General features: G+C 39.6%; 1 protein-coding gene across 1 annotated transcript in view; it reads right to left on the bottom strand.

The window, feature by feature from the left end:
- The window catches only part of Pak5 (p21 (RAC1) activated kinase 5), a 90,626-nt gene that overhangs the window by 17,010 nt on the left and 51,830 nt on the right, over positions 1-21,786 (bottom strand). Inside the window, exons 2-3 of the mRNA XM_028756324.1 lie at positions 13,584-14,369; positions 462-953 (exon numbers count right to left, since the gene is read on the bottom strand). Coding sequence (XP_028612157.1) covers positions 462-953; positions 13,584-14,369 — 1,278 coding nt within the window. The remainder of the gene's footprint in view (positions 1-461; positions 954-13,583; positions 14,370-21,786) is intronic.

Raw genomic sequence — 21,786 nt, 5'->3', positions numbered from 1 at the left:
CTCTCTCTCTCTCTCTCTCTCTCTCTCTCTCTCTCTCTCTCTCTCTCTCAGGAGATATGTAGTGCTGTGTACTTGGGTATGAGCAGGTATATGGAGAATGAAGGACAACTTTAAGTGCCATTGCTCAGGAGTGTCATTGTTTTGTTTTGTTTTGTTTTGTTTTTTAGCAGAGTCTCTCACTAGCCAAAGGTTCACCCTTAGGGTAGGCCCTCTGGCCAGAAAACACTAGATTGGAGCAAGTGCAAAATTGGAGATCTACCAGCAACTGGGGTTATGAGCACACATGACCATGGCGCTTTGTTGTTGTTATTGTTGTTGTTGTTTTACTTGATTTCTGGAGATAAAACTTAAGTCTTTACTAATGGAATTTTCTTCCCAGCCCCTGCATACACACTGTTTTTGAAATAGGAAATAAATGTTACATCAACATGAAAAAGAGGCACTCCAAACCCAGTATTTACCTCATTGAAAAGGAGTTCCCGTCTCTGTTGCTTTCGGAGGTCCATTTTCTTCACTGCCACTTGCTTGCCTGTGTGCTTCTCTGTTGCAATGCACACAATGCCTGTTGATCCTTCTCCGATTTTAATAAAGTTATCCAAATATTCCCTGGGGTCTCCTGGGCTGACCACCAGTTGCAGGGCAGCTCGGAACTGTTCATGGGATACCCTAGAGGGCTGCTGGTCTGAGGAGGAGCCCCAGCTAGGTGGAGGGTAGGTGCTTGAGGAAATACTAAGAGAGCTCAAGTAAGAAGCGGTAGAGATGTACTGAGAACTGGTTTGCAGGGAAGGATGGTGGTATAGGGATGCTTTGTGGTACCCAGAAGGATACTGGTGGCTGCTTGAAGAGTAGCCTGCTTTGCTTTGACTTTGAGGTAGTTTGGTGGGGCCTCTGGGGTAGGTGTCGGACCCTGACAGTGGAGGACTGAAGACCATCTGTGCTCGATCGTAATCCACCTGAAAAGACAGAAGTTCACGGGTAGTATTCACTAGATCTCAGTCTGAAGCCTCTGTATGAGAAGGAGGAGAAGCAGTGTCAATAGGACCTGCCGGGGCAGCTACAATACCAATACCAGCTACACCCAGGAAAGTGCTTTTCACATTCGTGCTTCCTACCCCTACCTCCAACCATGGGCTTATTTGAATCATAGAATCCTTATCTAAGATATTCATTTTGTTTATGCCATAATTATAAAGGAAAGGCCCCCATAATAAAAGACATTAGTCTTCCTCCAACATTTGAGGGAAACTGCCAGGGGTAGGAAGGAAAATATCTCCATGCTTTCAAACTTATCTCTTTGAAAGTAGTATGTGAAATTCTTATACACAACACAACGCCTATACCTATAAAAAGGGAAACATGGTTCCTGATGCAAAGTAGCTTTTGCTTCAATGTAGAGTATTAAGTAAAAGTGTGGGATTTTCACCAAGTAAGTTCAATTGAGAATAAAGAAAAGTTTCAGGTATTCATGAGAAAAAAATATTTGTCATTGGTCAGCCTTCAATGAGATCCTAGCAAAAACTATTTCACTCTGACGGTGAGGAGTAGGGCTGAGGGACCTTGGTAGTGGAGAGGGGGTGAGGACAAGAAGAACAAGGAAAGGTTAGGAAGCCAGCAAAATGCTGTGTCCATTTGAATGGCCCCAGCCTTGTGGTGCAGCTTCTCTCATTGAAATCACTTGCTCTGCCTTTCTTCAAATGCTCTGTCATTTGAGCATTTAGGATCCTGTCTGAGAAGACCATGCTTCAAGAAGTAAAGCTGCCTGCCATGATGGAGCTAAACTGACGCCCATGAGCTACAGTAAAAATGCCTCCTGTAGCTCATGTCCAGCCCTCAGATGACAGTGGCCCTGCCTGATTCTTTGAGTGAAACCTTACAAGAGATGCCAAGACAGAACTGACCACCTGAGGCTCCCCAAATTACTGATACCTATAAACAGTGAAATAGTAAATGTTTGTATTTTATGTCTAGGAGACGATGTGTTAAGCAGCAGTACATTTTGTTTCCTGAGAGTTTGTTACAGAGCAGTTGATAGCTGATATAGCAAGAGATCAGACCTAAGAATTTGTGCACCTTGATAAATGTATACTGTTATTTCAAACAACAAAGCTCTGAGATAATTTGTTCATCTGCAATAGACAACTTATTCATGGAGAAATTTTATGACTTCTGCTATGACTACATTCAGCTTGAGAGAGTTATTAGAAAGCCATGTTGAGATGTCACCTAGATGACTTAGACATTTTTTAAGTCCTAGGATAAATGGAGAGTAAAGACATGAGCGTGAGAGCCATCAATGCTTTCTTGGTGTTAAAGCCATGATGCTGAATTTGTAACAAGCAATCCAACATCTACACTTCTACAACATCAGAAAGAACAGAAGGACTCTGCAAAATCAGACAGAGAAGTAGTGGCCAGAGATGCAGGAAGGAAACATGAGGGCAGCACAGGAGTTTGGAGTTATGACTGAAAAGTATTTTATGAGGGGATAAATGAGTGTTACTGAATATCCCTATAAAGTAAAATGTAATGGGCCTGTCATCCTATAATCCAGGAAAGATGGTGGAACAGACGGATGTCAGCAGCAGCTTCTATCCACTGCCTGTAAGGATGTCCATTCCACCACAAAAGGTAGCAAGGACTATATATAGTGATCTGAAAACCACTACCGTAGCACCATTCTTGGTTGTTCTGCACTGTTTTTGGCTCTGATGACAGTGATGCCCTGTAACACATGTAACATGTAACACATGCAACACATGTAAAAGCTAGCTGTTCTAGCTACAGGGACACCTCACTCCGTTCAGATGGATCCACTACTCTGATGGTATTGGAATAGGGAGCAGGTATTCCCTAAGCCAGAGTCCTGTCTCATATGCAGAGGGATGTACTTGGGCATATCCTGACTCTGATAGCTTCAGTCAAGATGCTCAGCATCTTCGAGCCTCAGTTTCCCCACTTATAAAATGAAATGATGGTAAAAATATTAACATCTCATTTCTTAGACTGTAGAAACTCCAAAAGATTGTGTAGCTATGAAAGGATTGAAAGGTGATGGGCCAATAAACTCTTATATTGTTTATAATTATATAAAATACTCCATATAACAATGGTAATACAAAAGAAAAAATCCTCAAGAACAACAAAACCAGCTATCATTTACAAAAATATATATAACATACCAATGTCTTATATGTCCCTTACATTAAGTTTTTAAAACAATAAGACATAAAACCTTTAATTATAACACACTGAACAATGCTTACAGTTAACCTACTCTATTAGAAACCAGACTGATTTCTAATGCCCTGTGTGTGTGTGTGTGTGTGTGTGTGTGTGTGTGTGTGTGTAATGAGAATAAGGTAGAGAAACATCACTGTAATTTCAGCAATTGGAGTCTTGATTTCCATTGAGCTGTCATTAACCAAGAGTAGGCTCACCAGCAAGGCCAGCAGGAAAGGCTAAGTGATGTCTTAAACTTTTTGAAAATGAGTCTTGGGAGCTACAAATGCCATAACTTTCTAGAGTCCTCATGGGGAGATTTTTTTTCTCTCATAGTTAAGACAAAATTGCATTCATCTCCCATGAGCACGTATAACTGATCTCTAAAGGTGCATTACAGACAGCAAAGCCACAGTCAGTAGGAATCACAAACAGCACTTCACACTGTGTTGGGGGCACTTCCTCCTCTATCAGCTGTCAGCAATATTATTAGGCTCTACTCTGTGCAAGCAGCTTACGGCATATAAAGAGAAGGCGCATGCCCGCATGAAGGGGACAATTTCCTCTTGCAGACAAGACAGAATTGTTTTCTGAGAGCTGAACATCTTTGAAATTAGGTGTTTTGGATAAGAAGATGCAATTGTCTTTCATGACTGCTGCTAAGAGGTGCAGACTCTTAAAGAAGCGATGTGGAACAACTACAACCACAGGAGACAATTTTAGAGCCAAACTAAGTGACTCAGAAAAATTAACTGTCTGCTTCAGGCAAGTGAACATGTGGTCTATCCTTGGGGCTTTATCCATCCATTCAAGAGGATGATAGCAGACAATCAGGCTTTCCAAGGGAGAAGTGCAGAAGTGATTCCCCTGGGGCCACGGGGTCACCAAACTGCAGCTATCAGTTTGATCTTATTCAACTGCAATGATGGCGCATGTTTCAGGCTCATGCCTATGGGAAATACCTCATTCCCTTTAATTCTGTTTACTTTCTATAAAATTAAGGCTTGGGAATATAAAATATTTCACATGTACCTCAGGCCAATGGCCCTCTATACCCATAAGAATCACAGGACATGCCCCTTCTACTGAGGTTCTTCCTGTATTCACAGAAGGAGACTTCTAGATGTCCTGGACCCTTAGCACATTGGCACCCAGATCTCATGTTTTGGCTGCTTAACATTCCTACCACTCCTTGTCACCAACCTGATTTGTGTAATCAAAGCTGGGATTCTTCCTTGTGACTAAAATGCTCTGATATTTTCCTGGGGCCAAAGTTGGGCTGCCTCCCTAAGGGACTACTTTATTAAAAACCTGTTCTTGCAAAAAAAAAAAAAAAGAAAGAAAGAAAGAAAGAAAAGAAAAAAGAAACTAATGATAGCATTTGTTGAGTGATTTCCATGTACCAAGGACTATTCTGAGTACTCAATGCACATCACGGCATTTCAACCTCACTTTAAACAGTAAGACTTTTATTTTATAAGAAGACTGAGTAGGTTGAAATAGTTCAGATAAAAAGACTTTAAGCTACTAAGCAGAATGACAGTCAGTGTCAGACTTTAAGCCATTTGTAGCTTGGGTCCTACATAATTTCACTAAGATAGGTTTCAATGACAGAGGGTGGGGAGTAGACAGAGGAGGGCAGCAGTGTGTGAAACGATAATGACAGAGATAAGGGATGTCCTAGTATTTATCTGTGACCTTACACATCTGAGTAGTCTGGAACAAAATAAGAATTGGACCAGAAAATAATGAATGTTAAGGCTTATGGGAGAAGAGAAAAACTAGGTTATATTTTGATTTTTAACAGTGTTGGCTTAGATTACTCTTCAAAAATATACAAAAAAAGTGATTGTGTCATCTATGTATATAGCTCATTATTTTCAGTTTTGCTTTGGCCGAAGCCAACTTTGTATTCAGTGACAGTGATGCCCAGCTTACATCCATATGGTCTTTTACAAAGGGAAGCCTAGTTGCTTTTCTGCAGTGTGACTGCTTCCCCCTCATACATGCTCTTGACATCTGTCCTCCAACTATCTTTCTCAAATATCTTGTGATATTTGGGAGTTTCATTGAGAAGCAGACGAATATACCTATGTGCATTCTTACATGCATGCGCTCATGCAGAGGAGTCAAACTTGAACTATGAAATCTTTTCTTCATGTAATTTAGAGACATATTCCAAAAGAAAAAGGCATAGCTATGGGGTTTACATGAGCAAGCCTGTCTCTAATATTTGTGAAGGTATGTAGAAGCTAGTTGTTTCGTAAAGGCACAGTGCAGTTGAGTTAGGCCCTTAAAAGGAATAATTACTAAGTGAATCACTGCATTTCCCAGAACCCATATACTAAACCATTTCCAAAGGATGTGTGTATGCAGGTTTCCCCCCAGAGTCCTCAGTGCAAGGGCTGAGCAGGGGCAGAAAGCCTTAACATAGGTGGGCAAACAATAGAGACACCACAATAACTGTCCCCATTCCACCAGGGAAAGCAGTCCTGTGTGCTTTGTGAACTATAGGAATGACTTCCCTCCCATGTACTCTAAAGGGGATTCCCATATGGCCCAATGTAATAAAAGACAGCTAGATCAATTGTTTTGCAAATTATCACCCCAGGCTGCCAAACCAGTTAGCTGCATTGCTAGAAGACCACTAATGATTGTTGCACATCAGCTACATTTGGAAAGGAAATTCTCTCTGCAGGAATCTTTTAAAAATACAGACAGATGAATAAGAAGCTGTGCTTTCCTTCCTTCTGGGGTGGTTAATAACATACACTTGGTTTTTAGTTTCCTGAGACCTTCTAGTATAAATGAATTCTTAAAGAAATGTGCCTTTCTGTGTCTCTAGTCAAGATGTGAAGTGGGGGTGGAGGGTTATTATGTGGGAATAAATAATTCCCAGTTAACAGTTCAGCCAGAATGCCCTTCTACAATAAGTGCACTGTCTCCAAGGATAGGGTTAGGTACAGGCTTGTGATGTATCAACATTATAAGTAATTATAGCAATGAATTCGTTTAATCAATCAATTTCAGCAGTGGTGCACTGTGGTGGACAGGGCATAAAACTCCTCACTGCTATCAATTGCCCCGATTACAGCTGGCTGTCAGCCAGAATTCCCCTGATCCATGTTAGTTAAATGCACATTAATCTGAATTTGGCAGTGTAATCAAGGACCTAACTGAACTGTGAAATTGAATTCTGCAGTAGAACATCATTTGACCATTTTATGCCAAGGCTGGGGAAAAAAACGTAGAGGGTGGAAGAAAGAATAGAAGGAGGAAAAAATCATGCCGCAGCATCTCTTTGTCACCAGGAGCTCCTGCAGTGACATCAGGGAGGCTGTGGCTGGATGGTGCTGGAAGGTGACGTGTGCGATGGCTGTGTGAGCGTCTCTCCTACAGAATGGAGACCCAGGGATGTTCTGTGAAGGATGGAGATTACAGGGAAGGGAGACAGCTGCTGCCAGGGCTCAGTTGTGATGCTCCAATACACCTTTTTGGAACACAATGAGACAAAGAGATTGCTCATCTCAAAAAAGGAAAAAGAAGGCAGACTGGGTGTTGCTTGCTCTACATAAATCAGAGAGGGATAAAAGCGAATCACAGCCCTCTATTGTCTGAGCTTGGAAAGTACATCTTGAATTTTTCTTGACTGAAAGGAAAATGTTAACAGGACCAGCCTTGGCGTTGGGAAAGGAAAAAGAGAGTAAGATAGCCAGGGAGAATCACTAGTGTTTTTAGTGGGTGCTTTTTTTTCCTGTAGAGACATTTTAGGGATTGGTAATTAGGAAAAAGCAATTTGTTCATTCTGGTGGCCCTCCTGTTGTGCTTTGAAACCCAGTTTCTCTCCTTTTATAGGCAGAAAACACCACTGATGCAAACATTGATTCCTGCTTGCTCTCAGGCAAGCTCTACAGCCCAGCCCAAAGCTGATGGGCGCATGGGCCTTCATTCTTGCTTTTCCCAGTAGCTGGTTCCTGTCCTCTGAGCTACAGTCTGCCTCATTGCAGGGCATGAAGGAACCTCCTGTTGAACCTTAATAAAGTAGTTACTGTTATTTTTGCCAAAGATGCAATTTTGAATTTTATTGATGTGGTTAGTTTCCTTCCTAGTACTTACTTTCATTTACAAAATGGAGCAATTAGCTTCATAGTGGATGGGGTACATTTACTCTGGATACATGACAGGGGTACATAGCACATGCTGGGAGCTGATGTTCAACTTTGATAAAGAAGCAAGTGTTGCCAATGAGTAGTGGTTATGAGCAAACCTTGTGACCCTCATAGCATTGAGCATCTCCTTATGCTGCTGAGGTAGGGGGTTTGGGAGGTAGGCTGGATTCTGGATGCTTAGATAAACTTGCTGCATTTGGAGACTGTACAGTAGGAAACTGTTCATTGGATTGAGCAAGTTGTCAGGGATTTTCCCCAAACCCTTGAGTTGGAATTTCATTTAGGCCTAAAGAGAGATACATCTCATAACAATGAGCCTGGAGAGTCAAGTATTTCCTGATAAATTAAATAAATGATAAGTGCACATCATGGATGTTCAGATAAGTTGCTACTGACTTCTACAAATGGACAGAGAGTACTTCTAGGAAGAAATGACCAAGTCTGTAATGATCAGACTAGAGCACACTAATATTTCTGGCTTTTCTTCTACCTCTGAATTGGCATCTGTAATTACCTCCATAACTGTTTTTCCTAACTCAAAGGAAGTATCTTCCATCCAACAACAGATACTGGGCTTTATCATTCCCCAGTGCCTGAAAGAATGTACAGGGACTCTGAGTCCATGGGGACTGGCTCTTTGTTCTGAATGTGTGTTGATACATGTCAGGGTCCTGAGAAAATTAGGGATGGATAATACCAGGATAAACTCATTTAACCTTTTAATTTAGTAACAGAGAGAACTACTCATAGTGACCAAAATATGACTTTACTTAAAATCATTCCCAGGAAGAAGAGCATTCCCAGGGAGGCGTATGCTCATGTATAGTATAAGGGGTATCTAAAGTTATAGCTGTGGGGCAGATGGTAAAGGCTGCATGACATTATCCTGTACATGTTTTGCATGCCTTAGTGTGGACCATACAAGGACATGTATGTAAGGAAAATAAAAATTAAGACAATAACACCTATTGTTATGTGAAGTCATCAATATTCTTTTTTTCCATGTCTTTCCTCACTAAGATTTCTATAACCAATATCTCTAAAATGAGGACAGTCCTTAGGCATGGTGAAGTGTGAAGAGAACTAGATAGGATTATAGAATTTGTTTCAATGATTTAAGAACATGTAAAAGATTACATACAGAGAGGATATTCATAGGATCAGATGGTATGCTTTACTAGAGATGGTAGCATATTTTCTAAGTATCACCATGAATAAGAGTTAATACGTTTGCCATGTACTAACTCCCTGATGTTTTTAATCTTATTTAATTCTCATCACAAGCTTAAAGTACAAAATCGAGGCACAGACAAGATCATATAGCGTGTAAGGACTCAAATAAAAATCTAGGCCTTGAATGTTTTTATATTAGGTGACAACATTTTATCTTTAAGAAATTTAAACAAGACAGTCATCCAAGGTAGGATGAATTTGTAGAAAGAGTCTTACGGGTCTTCCCACCTAAGTCTTTTTTGTAGCTTGTGGCTTCAATATTTACCTATAAGTTATGTTTCTAAGTAACTAGAAGTTATATCTGGAGCATACTGTAAACAGACAGCTCAAAGAGCTCCCTTGTGCACACAAATCTCACCAGCATCCAGCATCCATGAGGGCATCCAGCAGTGTGCCCTAAATGGGAAGCCGTACACCCACTTTTTGGCTCCCCAGCTTTCCTCTAGGAAAATACGAATGTTCCGGAAGTCAGAGGAATATAGTTTTGCACCCTGATTCAGCACTGCGTTAGTATACTTGGGGAAGCCCATAAAGACAGCTTTCTGGAGTTTCAGCTTCCTCAACTGCTCAACAAAGGAGCCTGGATTTTTCTGGTCTTGTAAGGACTAAATTGGAAAATATTGGTAAAAGGCTTCTCATTGTTCTTAGAATTCAGTAGCCCTCGTGTTATAAGCCACTCTATGTATGCCAACATAGAGATTGGCATTTCTGTTACATGTATGAGTAAGTAGGCTGTTCTGACATGAATTCGTTTAACCCTCAGATGACATGATGAGGCAGGGACTATCTTTATCTCCCTTTTATGGTTAAAGAGGAGTCACAGTTAAGCAGTCACCTCGTAAGTAAATGGCAATGCAATGACTCAAGATTTGAGCAGTTTTTCTCGCCAAACTTAGTCCCTAACTGCTCAAAAGTATTTGATCAAAGGTAGCTATAGAAGGCTCCTCTAGAGCTATCTGATTTTATATGGCCTTGTCTATGGCAGAGGGTGATATATTTTGTTATTGCAGATATTTTAATTATTATGAGTGAAGAGTGGGAACCCTTGACACCTAATAAGGAAGAGTAGAGGGATGCTGTTATATGCTTAGCTCTAGAATAGCCCCTCACAGGAAAAGAGTTACCAGGTCCAAAACATCAGTAGTGTCAAGGTTGAGAAACTCTACCTCTCAATGAAAGATGATAATACAAGTAGGTATTGAAATAATTTCCGATGCAACATCATTACATTAGAGCTAGAAAGAGTTCACAAAGGGCAACTGAAGACTTGATACTCTCAGAAACTGTCCATGTGCTGTGGGAGATCCATGCCAGGGATTAAAATGAAAGATCTGGGCCACAATTGGTACATGCACTGAATGAGCAGGTGGCTAAGGTGACTCCCAAACCTTATTCTATAACTTACAATAAAGGCAAGAAACTTTGCTGTGAGTCTTAACTAAGCAACATATAAATCTGGCACACCGCAAGCGTCTGGTGAAACACTGAATTTTCACTGTGTCAGGAATTTCTCAGTGGCTTTACCCCAAGATGTTCTGGTGGCACCAAGACACATAAGGCAGCATCTATCTATCTGGCTGGTCCCTGGAGAGCACTGAAGGAGTAGTGTTAAACTCAACACGGCAGTATCTCTCACTAAGTCGCTGTATGGTGGATATGTCTTCCAGGAAGAGCAGGAAGCATTCTTTCTCTCTTCTTGCTACTTTCTGGAGTTCTGTGGTGAGAGTTGTACCATACTTGGCCTTTCCTTTCCCACCTCAAGATTTCATCTGCTCAGCTTCAGCCATCAAGATTTAAAATGAGAGAATAGATGTTAGTATCAATGAATTTTTATTCTTTTCATGGTAACAAGAAAAGTAGTGTGGGTTTTTTCTTTTCTTTCTTTTTTTTTTTGGTTGTTGTTGTTACCCTACATTTTTCTTCACTGTGAGTTAGAATTAAAATTTTAAAAATTAAAGGACAAAGCATCAAACTAGTGTCACACATACACACACAGAGAGAGAGAGAGAGAGACAGAGAGAGAGAGAGAGAGAGAGAGAGAGAGAGAGAGAGAGAGAGAGGGTGGGAGGGAGGGAGAGAGAGAGAGAGAGAGAGAGAGAGAGAGAGAGAGAGAGAGAAATGCACCCCTCCTTTTGCTCCATGGTATCTGTGCCTCCCCCCTCCCATGTGAACATCACCCGCCCTTCTCTAGAAACTGTCAGGAGGCAAAGCCAAATTATCTGAGTCGTGATCACTATTTCTTGCCCCAGCTGGAAATCCAAATGTAATTGGTTGTTTCTTCAGAGTACAGCTCTAAAGGCAGAGGCACCTAACTGTTTTTAGAGAGATGTTATATTTTTAATCAAGTAAGCATTTTAATTACCAACACATTTCCCATCTCTTGCCCTCCCACAAAACCTGCTCCTCAATTCTCCTGGGTTTCAGGGAACACAGGAGCAGCAGCTTGCTCTTTTGGAACATTGATTTAAAAATGCTGAAAACCTCATGGCAGACAGACATATGTGTGAATGTATTCACCTTGTTCCTAAGCCACAATTGATGTGCACCGTTTTGGGGTTTAGAAAAGCTGGAGTTCCTGGCAGGAGGTCTGTTTTGATTTATATTTGGAAGTCTGCAAGGAATGAAGCAAATAACCATTTTTGGTTTTATCTCCTTCCTCTCTTCCTCTTATCTCAAAGTTCTGGAGGGCCATGAAATTTAACATAGATTTTAGTTGCAAATTCAGCTGAAGCCATGAAGCAACATAGTTCTGACTAATGAGAAAGAACTAAATTGAGAGAAATGATAGGCTTAAATCTAGACCTCATGTGTAGACAGCTAACTGAAATCTTATGTGTTTCCTGTGACTCTCTAAACCCCACTGTTCTCTTCTGGGAAATGAGTGAGTGGCCAAGGCTTGCTCCTGGTCATGCTAATCCCAAAGGCCTCTAGACATGAGTGAAGTGCACTAAACAGGACCTAAACCAAAATACAGAGCCTGTGTTTCTTCTAGTACGGCCAGGGTTTATCTCTAGCCATTTCATTCTGAGTCCTATATGAAAAGATGGGTCTAGGGATATCATGCTGACTTCATTTTTAAAGAGAAACCTGCAATCTCATAGTTTGTGACTTATGAAGTAAAAATGGCTAACCTTGTTGATGGGACAAAAATAACTCCAGGGTTGAAAAATGGTATATTTCAACAGCATTTTCTCAAGGACAAAGATCCAAGCCTTTGCATTTGTTCATGGGGTCGTGAGGGGGACTGCATCCAGGGCCCTGCATGGGTATGCACGTAACCTACTCCTTAGCCCCTCCTTAGCCCTTTGTTTTGAGACAGTCACTAGGCCCCTGAGACTTATTCTGTTGCCCAGGCAGGACTTGAACTTATGATTGTCCGGCTATAGCTCGATGAGTTCTGAGATTACAGGAGTGTGCCCCATGCCCAGTGCATTCTTTACAATGAATTCAGAGCATGCCACTTGACTCAGCAGTAGAACATATTTATTTGATTCTAGAACTATGAAGGGCTTCCACTCCATGGTACTCACAGAGAATGATCTGTGGTAGAGCTGTGTTAACTCTGTCAAGTACCAGGATATATATGTAAGTGCTATGTGGGTTTGGCTGTTGGCTATTAGCTAGTAAGTAAGACCTGTGTCCAGCAATCTTGATGGAAGGAATGAAGTAAAAGTATTTGTGGCACCCTAACTATGGTCATTCAAATACATTTAACTTGGTGAGATGAAACACATTATGATCATTTACATTTTAACTGGAGTGTGGTTTTCATGCCTTATTTTCTCAGGAATCACTTCTAATTTTTTTCTGTGGGAACAAAAATAACAGGTCTTTGCTTCTTCTAACATACAGCTTAATTTACTTCCTGTTTTCCCAAATGGCTTCTCTTAAACATTTTAGATAATAAGCAACAGAAAAATTTGACTGCAGTTGACAAAACAGATTGCTGCAGAGAGACTGGCCTGGTAGGGTTGCCTATGTTATTGGCCTGGTAGGGTTGCCTATGTTATCAGATAAGCTGCTGAGGTGAGAGCATTGGTACAGATGTATATGACTACTAGTGGCAATGTCCCACCAAAACTGTCTTGAGACTCAAGGTAATCCACAATCCATATTCGAATCCTGCCTTTCTGCTTCAGTTGGATGGGCGAGGTACCAATCCTTTGTAAGTTACCATGAGCAAATCAACCTTGTGTACACTCCCTGGGCTGCTTGTAAATGGCTTATGTCCTCATGGAAATGGCGTGGTGTTAAACAAAGATCAATAGTTTCCCCATAGTCTTCTTCAAAGTGTGTGGTATAGCGACCTGTCAGTTTTCAAATCAAATTTATCTGAGCTTTGTTTAAAAGAGTATACTTTGGCGTAGGGGCTGTCTCACTGATGGGGTGCCTGCCTAGCACACATAGGACTCTACAATGGATTCCTAGCACTCTGAAAAATAAAAAACCTAGATAGTCCAGGAATTAATTAAATGTTATTACTGAAAATAATTATATAGAAAGTGTTGTTAAGATTTAAAAGAATGATTCAAAGAGCATGCTCTTATATAAAAGACTTTCCCTTGAGTTGAATATATATATATATACATATATATATACATATATATATATAAAATGCTATTATCTGTAATAACCCACAATTGTTTACCCTTTAACATAGAACTTAGCAAATATGATCAGACTCTATTTATTAGTAGTAAATCAGAAAATCGTTTCATTAAATATAAATTTTCTGTTGTTTTAATCAGAAATATTGTAGTAGATATCAAAAGCCATATTTTGATTATAATGACATATGGACCATATATGTTTTAAAGCCTTTGATTATGGGACTCATGGAAAAATAAGATAGGATTTGGATAATGATTTTCACTGAAAAAGCAGCAAGCTTTCAAGATGCTGGCCATCTAGAGCCTCCTTGGCAGGGTCAGTCGCTCATGGAGAAGAGGCAGGGGACCTTACCTTTGGAATGCACATTGTGGGCTCGGACAGTCGAGGGTAGGTGTAGGAGTTGTACGAGTGTCCTTGAGGATTAGTTTTAAATGCACTTGCTCCAAATGGCATCATGGGTTCCTGAAGCCCTGAGCCTGACTTGGATCTCTGGCGCATGGCTGGCTGAGGGCTTGTCTGATGCAGGTAAGATGATTTTGGCCTCCTGTCATAGTCATCAAGGCTGGGTCCCCAATCACTTTCACTGTATGCCAGACTCTCCTTGGAGCACCTGATGGTCCCTGCAGTTTTAGAAGGCGTGAGTTGGAATGAATAGTCCAGAGGGGAGCTACTGGAGGCTCGCTGATAATCCCACTTAAGGTCACCGTATTCACTTGGTTTGCTCAGCGAGTCCAAGTGTGTGTGATAGTCGACAGGGAATCTGGCCAGGTCGGTTTTCAAAGGCTTCATCTCAGGATAGTAAGCATCTCCATGTTTCATCTTCATGACATGCCCATTTTGCTTGGCTGCATGGCTGCTTTTATAGTACAAATCCAGGTCGTCTCCATAGAGACTCCTGTCTCTGTACCTTTCAGTTGTGTAGTCCGCAGTAGTATCAGATTCACTGGAATATTGTGAGAAAGTGATGAAGCCATTTTCTTCTGAGTGGCCTTGACCTCGGCTAGTTGCTCCCTGATCTGGGGTGGGTGGGCTTTCTTTCCTTAGGGAGTTTGAGCGAGTCACGGAGATGTTGTCGAAATCCTCTAGCAGACCGTTGATAGAGGTTTCCTTGCAGGATTTATTTCCTCTGACGATTGTCTAGGAATAATAGGAGGAACTTTGTTTAAGAAATTATCCCTAGTTTTATACTTGTTGGAGGATAGTCCCCCTACTTCATTTAAAGTACAGAAGAAAACATGAGATGAATATTTTAGTTAAAATAAAAAAATTGTTGCCTAATATTACTGGAAAAAATAAATCTTCAACAGTAATCTGGGCTTTCAAATTTGTGCTTACCTGTTGCGTTAGAGTATAGAGAAGTCTTTTCCAATTGCTTTGCCAATAAAAAAATAAACAATCACCTTCTTTTAAAGTTACTTTTAATTTAAGTTTTGATAATTTTATACATATGTGTATTGGGAATATACTCACCCTGTTTCCCTCTCTTGTCCCCTCTCATTATGACAGACCTTTCTTCCTTAGAATGAGCATGGCATCTAATGTCTTGTCTTTTGGGTAGGTTTTGTGAATGTATGCATGACTGCACTGTATTCCTTATTGGACTGGCCATACCATGTCCAGAAGGAAGCATCTCACAGCACTCCCCCTTATCCTCCAGCCCTTGCAATCTCCATTTCTTTTTCTGTGATCTTCCCTGGTAATGACATATTTGGGGTTGAGTGATCAACAGTCATGTTTTCTCAGCGTTTTGATTAGTATGAGTCTCTGTGTTAACCACTGCCCACTGCAAAAAGAAGCCTTTTTGGATATAGATGACAGAAACAGTTGTCTAAGAGCATAAATATAAACATTTAGAATGCAGTTTGGCCACACACACACACACACACACACACACACACACGCACACACTAGTATCAGTAGTAATTTCAGTCTGAGGTCTGTGCAAATCTTCAGCTTCTAACAATGGGCTGACGGCTATATATTTTAACAATCTATAGTGTTTGGTTATAAAAGCATATTTGTTATTTTAAAATTCACTGTTCAGATGATTTATAAGCAGTGTCACTTGAATGTAAACATAGGTAGAAATGGGCGATGCAATCTTCATACATTTATGAAAGACATAACTGACCAATGCAATAAGACTTTGTGGAAGATTCTAGAAGACTCTGAAACTGTGACTATGGAACAGTATGGAGAACAGTTATGTGGACTCATTTGCAATCCAATGTGATTCTGCTAAGGATTCCACTACAGTCCTTGCAGTGGCCACACGTGTATGTTAACATCTTTGAATTTGGGGATTTTGCTTGGTAATGATGTGACTGTGTCTGGATCTCAGTAACAAACTGTTCCCTTTAATAAACCTAAATAACATCAGAATACAAGGAACAGAAAGAAACAGCAAGCCACTTACAAAGCCAGTCAGCTGTGCCTTGGCTTGTCATTACACAGTTTGCACTGAAATATGTGGGGGTGGATAAAAGAACAAAGAACAAAGAACAAAGAACAAAGGGTGGCTACCAAGATTTTAGGAGAAAAATACATTTGAGCAAGTTGTAAGGAGTTCAGAATCATCATAGTTAGTACCACAACAAAGTTCAAAGTGTAGGGAGAAGACCAAGGTGTCCTAGAGCCACAGATTGGTGCCTCAAACTTCATGCTGAAAGACAAGGACTTTTTCCCCCCGACAAACAGTCTTAATTATTTTTATGTATGCCTGTTTAAATAAATTCATTTTAGAATAGTTTAACAGTGACATTTCATAGATGGGGCAGATAACTCCAAACTGCCCCTCTCGCCCAGTGTTTCACTTATTAGCATTTTGCATTCCTGTTAATAAAACATCACCTTTATCAGCAGTCCATCAGCTTTCTGCTAGGGCTCTGGATTCCCAGCCATGAGAAATAAAGACTTATTTATTATGTCTTCAGAATCTCTTTGACAATTTCTGAGACATCCCTAGTTGCTGATGTTCTTGGTAGTTTCGAGAAGCAATGAACAAGTATTTTCAGAATATCTCTCAATTGGATTTGTCTGACATTTTCATCATGGTTAAACTGGGGTAATGGGTTTGCGGAGAGGAAGGCTGTAAAATAGCAATTTCATCCCATTAGATCTGGTGCACACTGTCAACATGGCTTATTTCTGGTAACGCAGTTACCTTGGTCACTTAAGTAAAGTTTTATTGGTCAGGTCTTTAATCTCTAACTTATAATTCTTTCCTTCCCTCCAGGAGTGAGAGAGACACAAGGTGCAGTCCCACCCCCAATTTCGTTGAGGGGATTCATGGCAGAAGGGATTGAGTTCCACCTTTTTGCATAGGCATATCTTTACATAAAGCAATTGGAGTTCTGATAGGAGGCTTATGTATTGTCCTTATTTATTGTTTATTTGTTTATTCAGTCATTTGTTTATATCAATATGACAGACTCACAGGAATTTATTAAATCCTTTGAGTTGTGATCTATGCTGTGCCATTTGCTTTGTCACCCAGAGCGTTGGAGCTTTTGTCCCCAAAGTTTCTTTTATGTTGGTGTCTGTGTCCCTTGGACAGTCTTCTTTCTACTGTAAAGCACACTAGCATTCTCCATCCCCAAAAAGTGTTCTGCCTTTATCTCACTATTTCCTAACCCTGTTACTTCATCAGCCAATTCTCCAAGAAGCCCTCCTTCTATAGATCAATGATCTAAGGCATGACAACTGGGACTCAGGGTTTATTTCATCACTACTGGGGTATCATTTTTCCCAGGCCTTCCCAGTGATCAGAACTAGAAAATCTGCATTTGTATACTAACACAGACACACCTAAATATCTATCCACTTGTATGACTATTAAGGCATGTTTATATTTCTGAACCTAATCGGGTACTATTATGATGTTCTTTCTAACTTCCTCTATTTTGTATCTGTAACCCCTTGCTTTCCAACATTTCTTAGACTGATGTATTTTCCTGCATCCTCTTTAGTATAATGAATTTCTATGGGATAGCCGAGGTTACTGCATAGAGTTAACCAGTAGACTTCGAACTGCCAAGTCTGCTATTTCTATGCACTGGTCACTATAATCAAAGAAATTCTCACTTCACATAAAAATTAAAGGAGTAAATGTAATGAATGAGATTCCACCTGCCTGTTGATATAAAAGGAGAAATATTAACAGTGCTATGAGAGAAATATTATTTGAAGAAAATGATGAGAAATGTCTCTTGTTGAGGAACTCTGTTCTCCAGGCATAGACGCGATATGTTCACAATCTTCTTGAAGTCAGAGCAGCTGTGGTTACCCACATGCGACTCGCAGAGTAGGCCCTACTTATGCAAGGCCTAGAATATTGTACACAAGGCAGCAAAGGCGATCTCGACACTCCCTGAGGATGGATAAGCAGTTAAAAGTTGCTGGGGTGAGTTCTGTGGCTACCCACATTTGCCCATGTGCCTATACTGTTAATAACACAGTTAAACTCATTGGCTCACCAAGCTAGCCTTGGGTGGAAAGGTCTCCTTACCTGGTGTGGTATCTGGATAGGTGTTGGCTCACATCTCCCATATGCAAATTTACCACAACAATGTGTAATTTTTGTTTTTCATTTTAAAACTTAGACTTGCAACATCTATAGACTATATAATATCAGGAAAATTGCTTAAACTTTTGTGGGCATGGCTTCTTAATCTATGAAATAGTAAGAATCAATACTTTCCTTACAGGATTAAGATGACAATTTGTTCATACTTAATATTATGAATAAACTGGTTGGCATGATTCCTGCCATAGAAAGTACTGGTAAGTACTAGTAAATTCTTCTTATTTGACTATTTTCTCAGTAAAATTTTAAGTTAAGCTGAAATTTTGGGAAAGAAAACTGAAATTTTGGGGAAAAGGGAAGCTACAAACAAGCAAATAAAATTATTAGTAACAAGATGCAAACCACAAATTTCTGAAATTTAAAGGGGAGATACAGTTCACATTATCTATAACTGCAACACAAAGTAAATGCATTTTATTAGAACTAAAACCAAATATAACTGAATGCTTTCAAATCATGATCAGTACTGTACTGGTATCCTTCTTAAACATGTAATGTGTGAATCAGAAAATTAGCACAGTTACACTTTGAAGATTTAAACTGAATGATGGACATGAAAAATAAGGACTACCAAAAAGATAGTAAGCCCCAATGAAGACCTTTCCTTAGAGGGAAGTTTCAGGTTGAGGTTTCTCAGATCATAATGTCTACACAGTCAGCCCAAGGTTATGGGAAAAGAGATTCAGTTTGAAAAATCCTGGAGAGTTTGAGATGGCGCAATACCCTAAAGCCGGCACATGTGGTACTGCTGTCCTGTAGCTCACACTGCACACAATACAATCACATATTTTTTTTTTTATAAATAATTTATTTATTTTTGAACATGAAATGCTTTTAGATTCTAGATTTCCTGTATTAAGGGGACCTTTACAATGAAAATACAGACAATGTGAGTGTGTGTGTGTGTGTGTGTGTGTGTGTGTATGTAATGTAAGTATTTTATATTACAATGAAAATATATTTTTAGTTTAGCAGAAGGCAGCATTTTGTAAACACACACACATATACATTCACACTATTCTTTTTATAATAAAGGCATATCTATATCTATTTATCTTCTATCATCTGTCGATCTATCTATCTATCTATCTATCTATCTATCTATCTATCTATAATCCATCATCATCTGTCTATCTTTAGTGTTATAGTTGGCTTGGACTTTCTCATGCATTATGAAGGTGAAATACATTTTATGCTTTTGGTAGCAGAAGTGCAGCTTGGTCTTCAACGGGTCTCTAACAGCTGGAGTGGGGCTATTCTAAAAGATTTTGCCTGTGTGTATAATATGTTCTTTTAGCTGGGCTGCCTTGTCTGGCCTCAATGGGAGAGGATGAACTCACAGAGACTTGATGTGCCAGGGTCAGGGGATACCCAAAGGGCCCCCCACGTGCTCAGAGAAGAAGGGGAGGGAGATGGGGGAAGGATTATGGAAGGTGGTGATTGGAAAGGGGCAGTGAGTGGGATAAGTGAATATGTAAAATGATGATGAGAATGATGATGATAAATAATAATAATAAAGCTAAAACAAACAAAAATTTCACCATTTTGCTCTTGTATTTCCCAAGTTGGGTCTGCATGCTGTCTCAGGTCTGCATGCTACATCATAGACATAATAAACTGCAATAATCCAAGATAAATAAAACCTAGGTGCTACAAAAGTAAACGTGTGGTTGTTGATGTTTGAAAGGAAAATATTTAATTTATTCCTGGGAAGGAAACAAATTAAAGCAAATCAAAAAAAACCAAGAAAAGTAAAGGTATTTCCTTTTCTTGGATATTAATTTTCAGAATTTTAAAATGATTTTGACCAAGTGTGCAAATTATTCTTAATAGAAACTCATGGGTTTTTTTTTTTGCTTGTTTCAGATGAACTAATTCATTGTTAATAAGCAGTGGGCTCACAAAGTGCACATGTTTGTTGCAAACAACTTTTCAGAACACACACACAAATACAATAAAGTAAGAGACGGGTTTTACAGCCTCTTCGATCAGCAAGTCCAGTTAACTGAGAACACAAGGCATATTTATTTTTGCTGACTTGCAATTTCCTTATGGAATCATAACCATCAAAGCAACAATAACAAAATCCAAATATGCAGACTAGTCCAGTGTGGCTTAACCAGGCAGCACATGGAGGGACTGCTGTTCATTATAATCAGTGTCTGATGTTAATTTAAATGAGATTTGTGAAATTTAAGAGAGATCAATAATACAATAACTACAAGAGTATCAGTGAATTTTATGCTATGGAACCTCCAAGCATTAAAAACCAATGCAAAGCAATCTATTTGCATCTGAAGCTGGGGTTCTCATTGTCTTTTTGCTGTAACCTGGACCAGCTCCACATCCGTTCTGGCTCCTGGTGACAGCAGCCATATTTCATGGCATGGCTGTGCAGGCTGGTGGCTGCTGATAAGCGTTAATGGATCTGTCTGAGAGAACAGCTGTCTCCCCTTGTTCCCGGGGAAGAGATGAAAAAGTGCCTCTGTTCTCACTGTCTGTATTAACCTTGACAATAATGAAGTGTGTAATTAACAGCTTTGCCCTAATAAGACCTTACATTTCCTTTTCAAAAACAGTATTTTCTCTGCACCTTAAGGATGTGCTTTACATTGTCAGAGTAAATATTTCCCAAGATGCCAGAAAGCAAAAATTCCCGAGACTGACTAAGGTACTTTTAGTATCTGCCTTTAAACTCCATAACTGAATTCTGATCCTGTATTGGAAGAACCGGTTCACCTGTCATACAAGTAATTGGAAACATCTGGGTCCATAATTACAACAAAATCAGACAAATCTAACACCAGTAGCCTCCCAAAAGATTCAAATTCTTGGTTGGATTTTGAAATATCACATCTATTTTGTACATTTTCCAACTGGGCTAATTTGGCTGGGGCAATTGAATGAGAACTGAACATTACATTATTTCTGCAAAATATGACAATCTGGTCAGAATATCTCAGAGAGGATGTATTGTGAAGATTTCTAAGCAAAAAATAAACAAATAGCCAAAAAACCCCAAAGCAACAACAACAAATCCCCCAAAACACTGAAAACCCAAAACCAAACTAAAACAAAAAACCACTCAACAGACTGTATAGTACTGGTAATCATTTGGGATCAAAAATAAACCAATCATTTATTAACTAAATACAAAGTTATATTTTGCACCAATTCCAAGAGGGTGCAATATTTTAAAGGAAGGGTTTTCGAACTTCACTAAAATAGAAATTTCATCATAAATTGGAAAGTGTTCTACTGATTGCCATTTTCTCTGCTCTCTACATCACTGTGATACCAACACATTCACTGAAGAATTACACAAGAAACTAAGCTTGAAGCTGACATCCTACTCACCGCTAAAGGTTATAGACTGAGTTCTTCCTGCTTGCAACCCAAGGCAGGAAGTCTGAGGTTACTCTGGTCAGCTTGAGGTTCAAGTCAGTTTGAAATGGAATGTTCTTGGATATTTAACTATTACAACTACTTCATTGAGCAGGCATCATTGAGGACTATGGAAATACTCATCTCAATATTTATTTTTTGAAAAAAAAAATGCATTTTAAGCAAGAACACACTATGATTAATGAAACAAAATCTAACAGGTATTGATATATATATCTCAACCATTGCCAACATCTCATATCTTTCTCTTGTAATAGTTTTTCTCAGGATATATTTATCACATAAACAGAAAGGTAACCAAGACAGGGTGCACCTTAAATTACTAAATGCCGAAGAAATGGTATTATTAATGCTATCATGATTTGGCTGGTCTCTTTGTACCCAGACCTTTACTATTTTCTACATAGAAACCTAATGCCCACCTAGAGAAAAGTTTTGAATCATGAACACTAAAAGCACTGACTTTGCAATATGTCTTTGACTTAGCTTATACTCATACAGAATGTGAGTTTTGAGTTTTCCCCTCCCTCCCTCCCTCCCTCCTTCCCTCCCTTCCTCCCTCCC

Source organism: Grammomys surdaster, unplaced genomic scaffold, assembly GCF_004785775.1.
Source record: "Grammomys surdaster isolate TR1022 unplaced genomic scaffold, NIH_TR_1.0 129, whole genome shotgun sequence".
NCBI classification, from domain to species: Eukaryota; Metazoa; Chordata; class Mammalia; order Rodentia; family Muridae; genus Grammomys; species Grammomys surdaster.
Note: the sequence above shows the minus strand (reverse complement) of the source record. Positions and strands in the feature narration are given on the sequence as shown.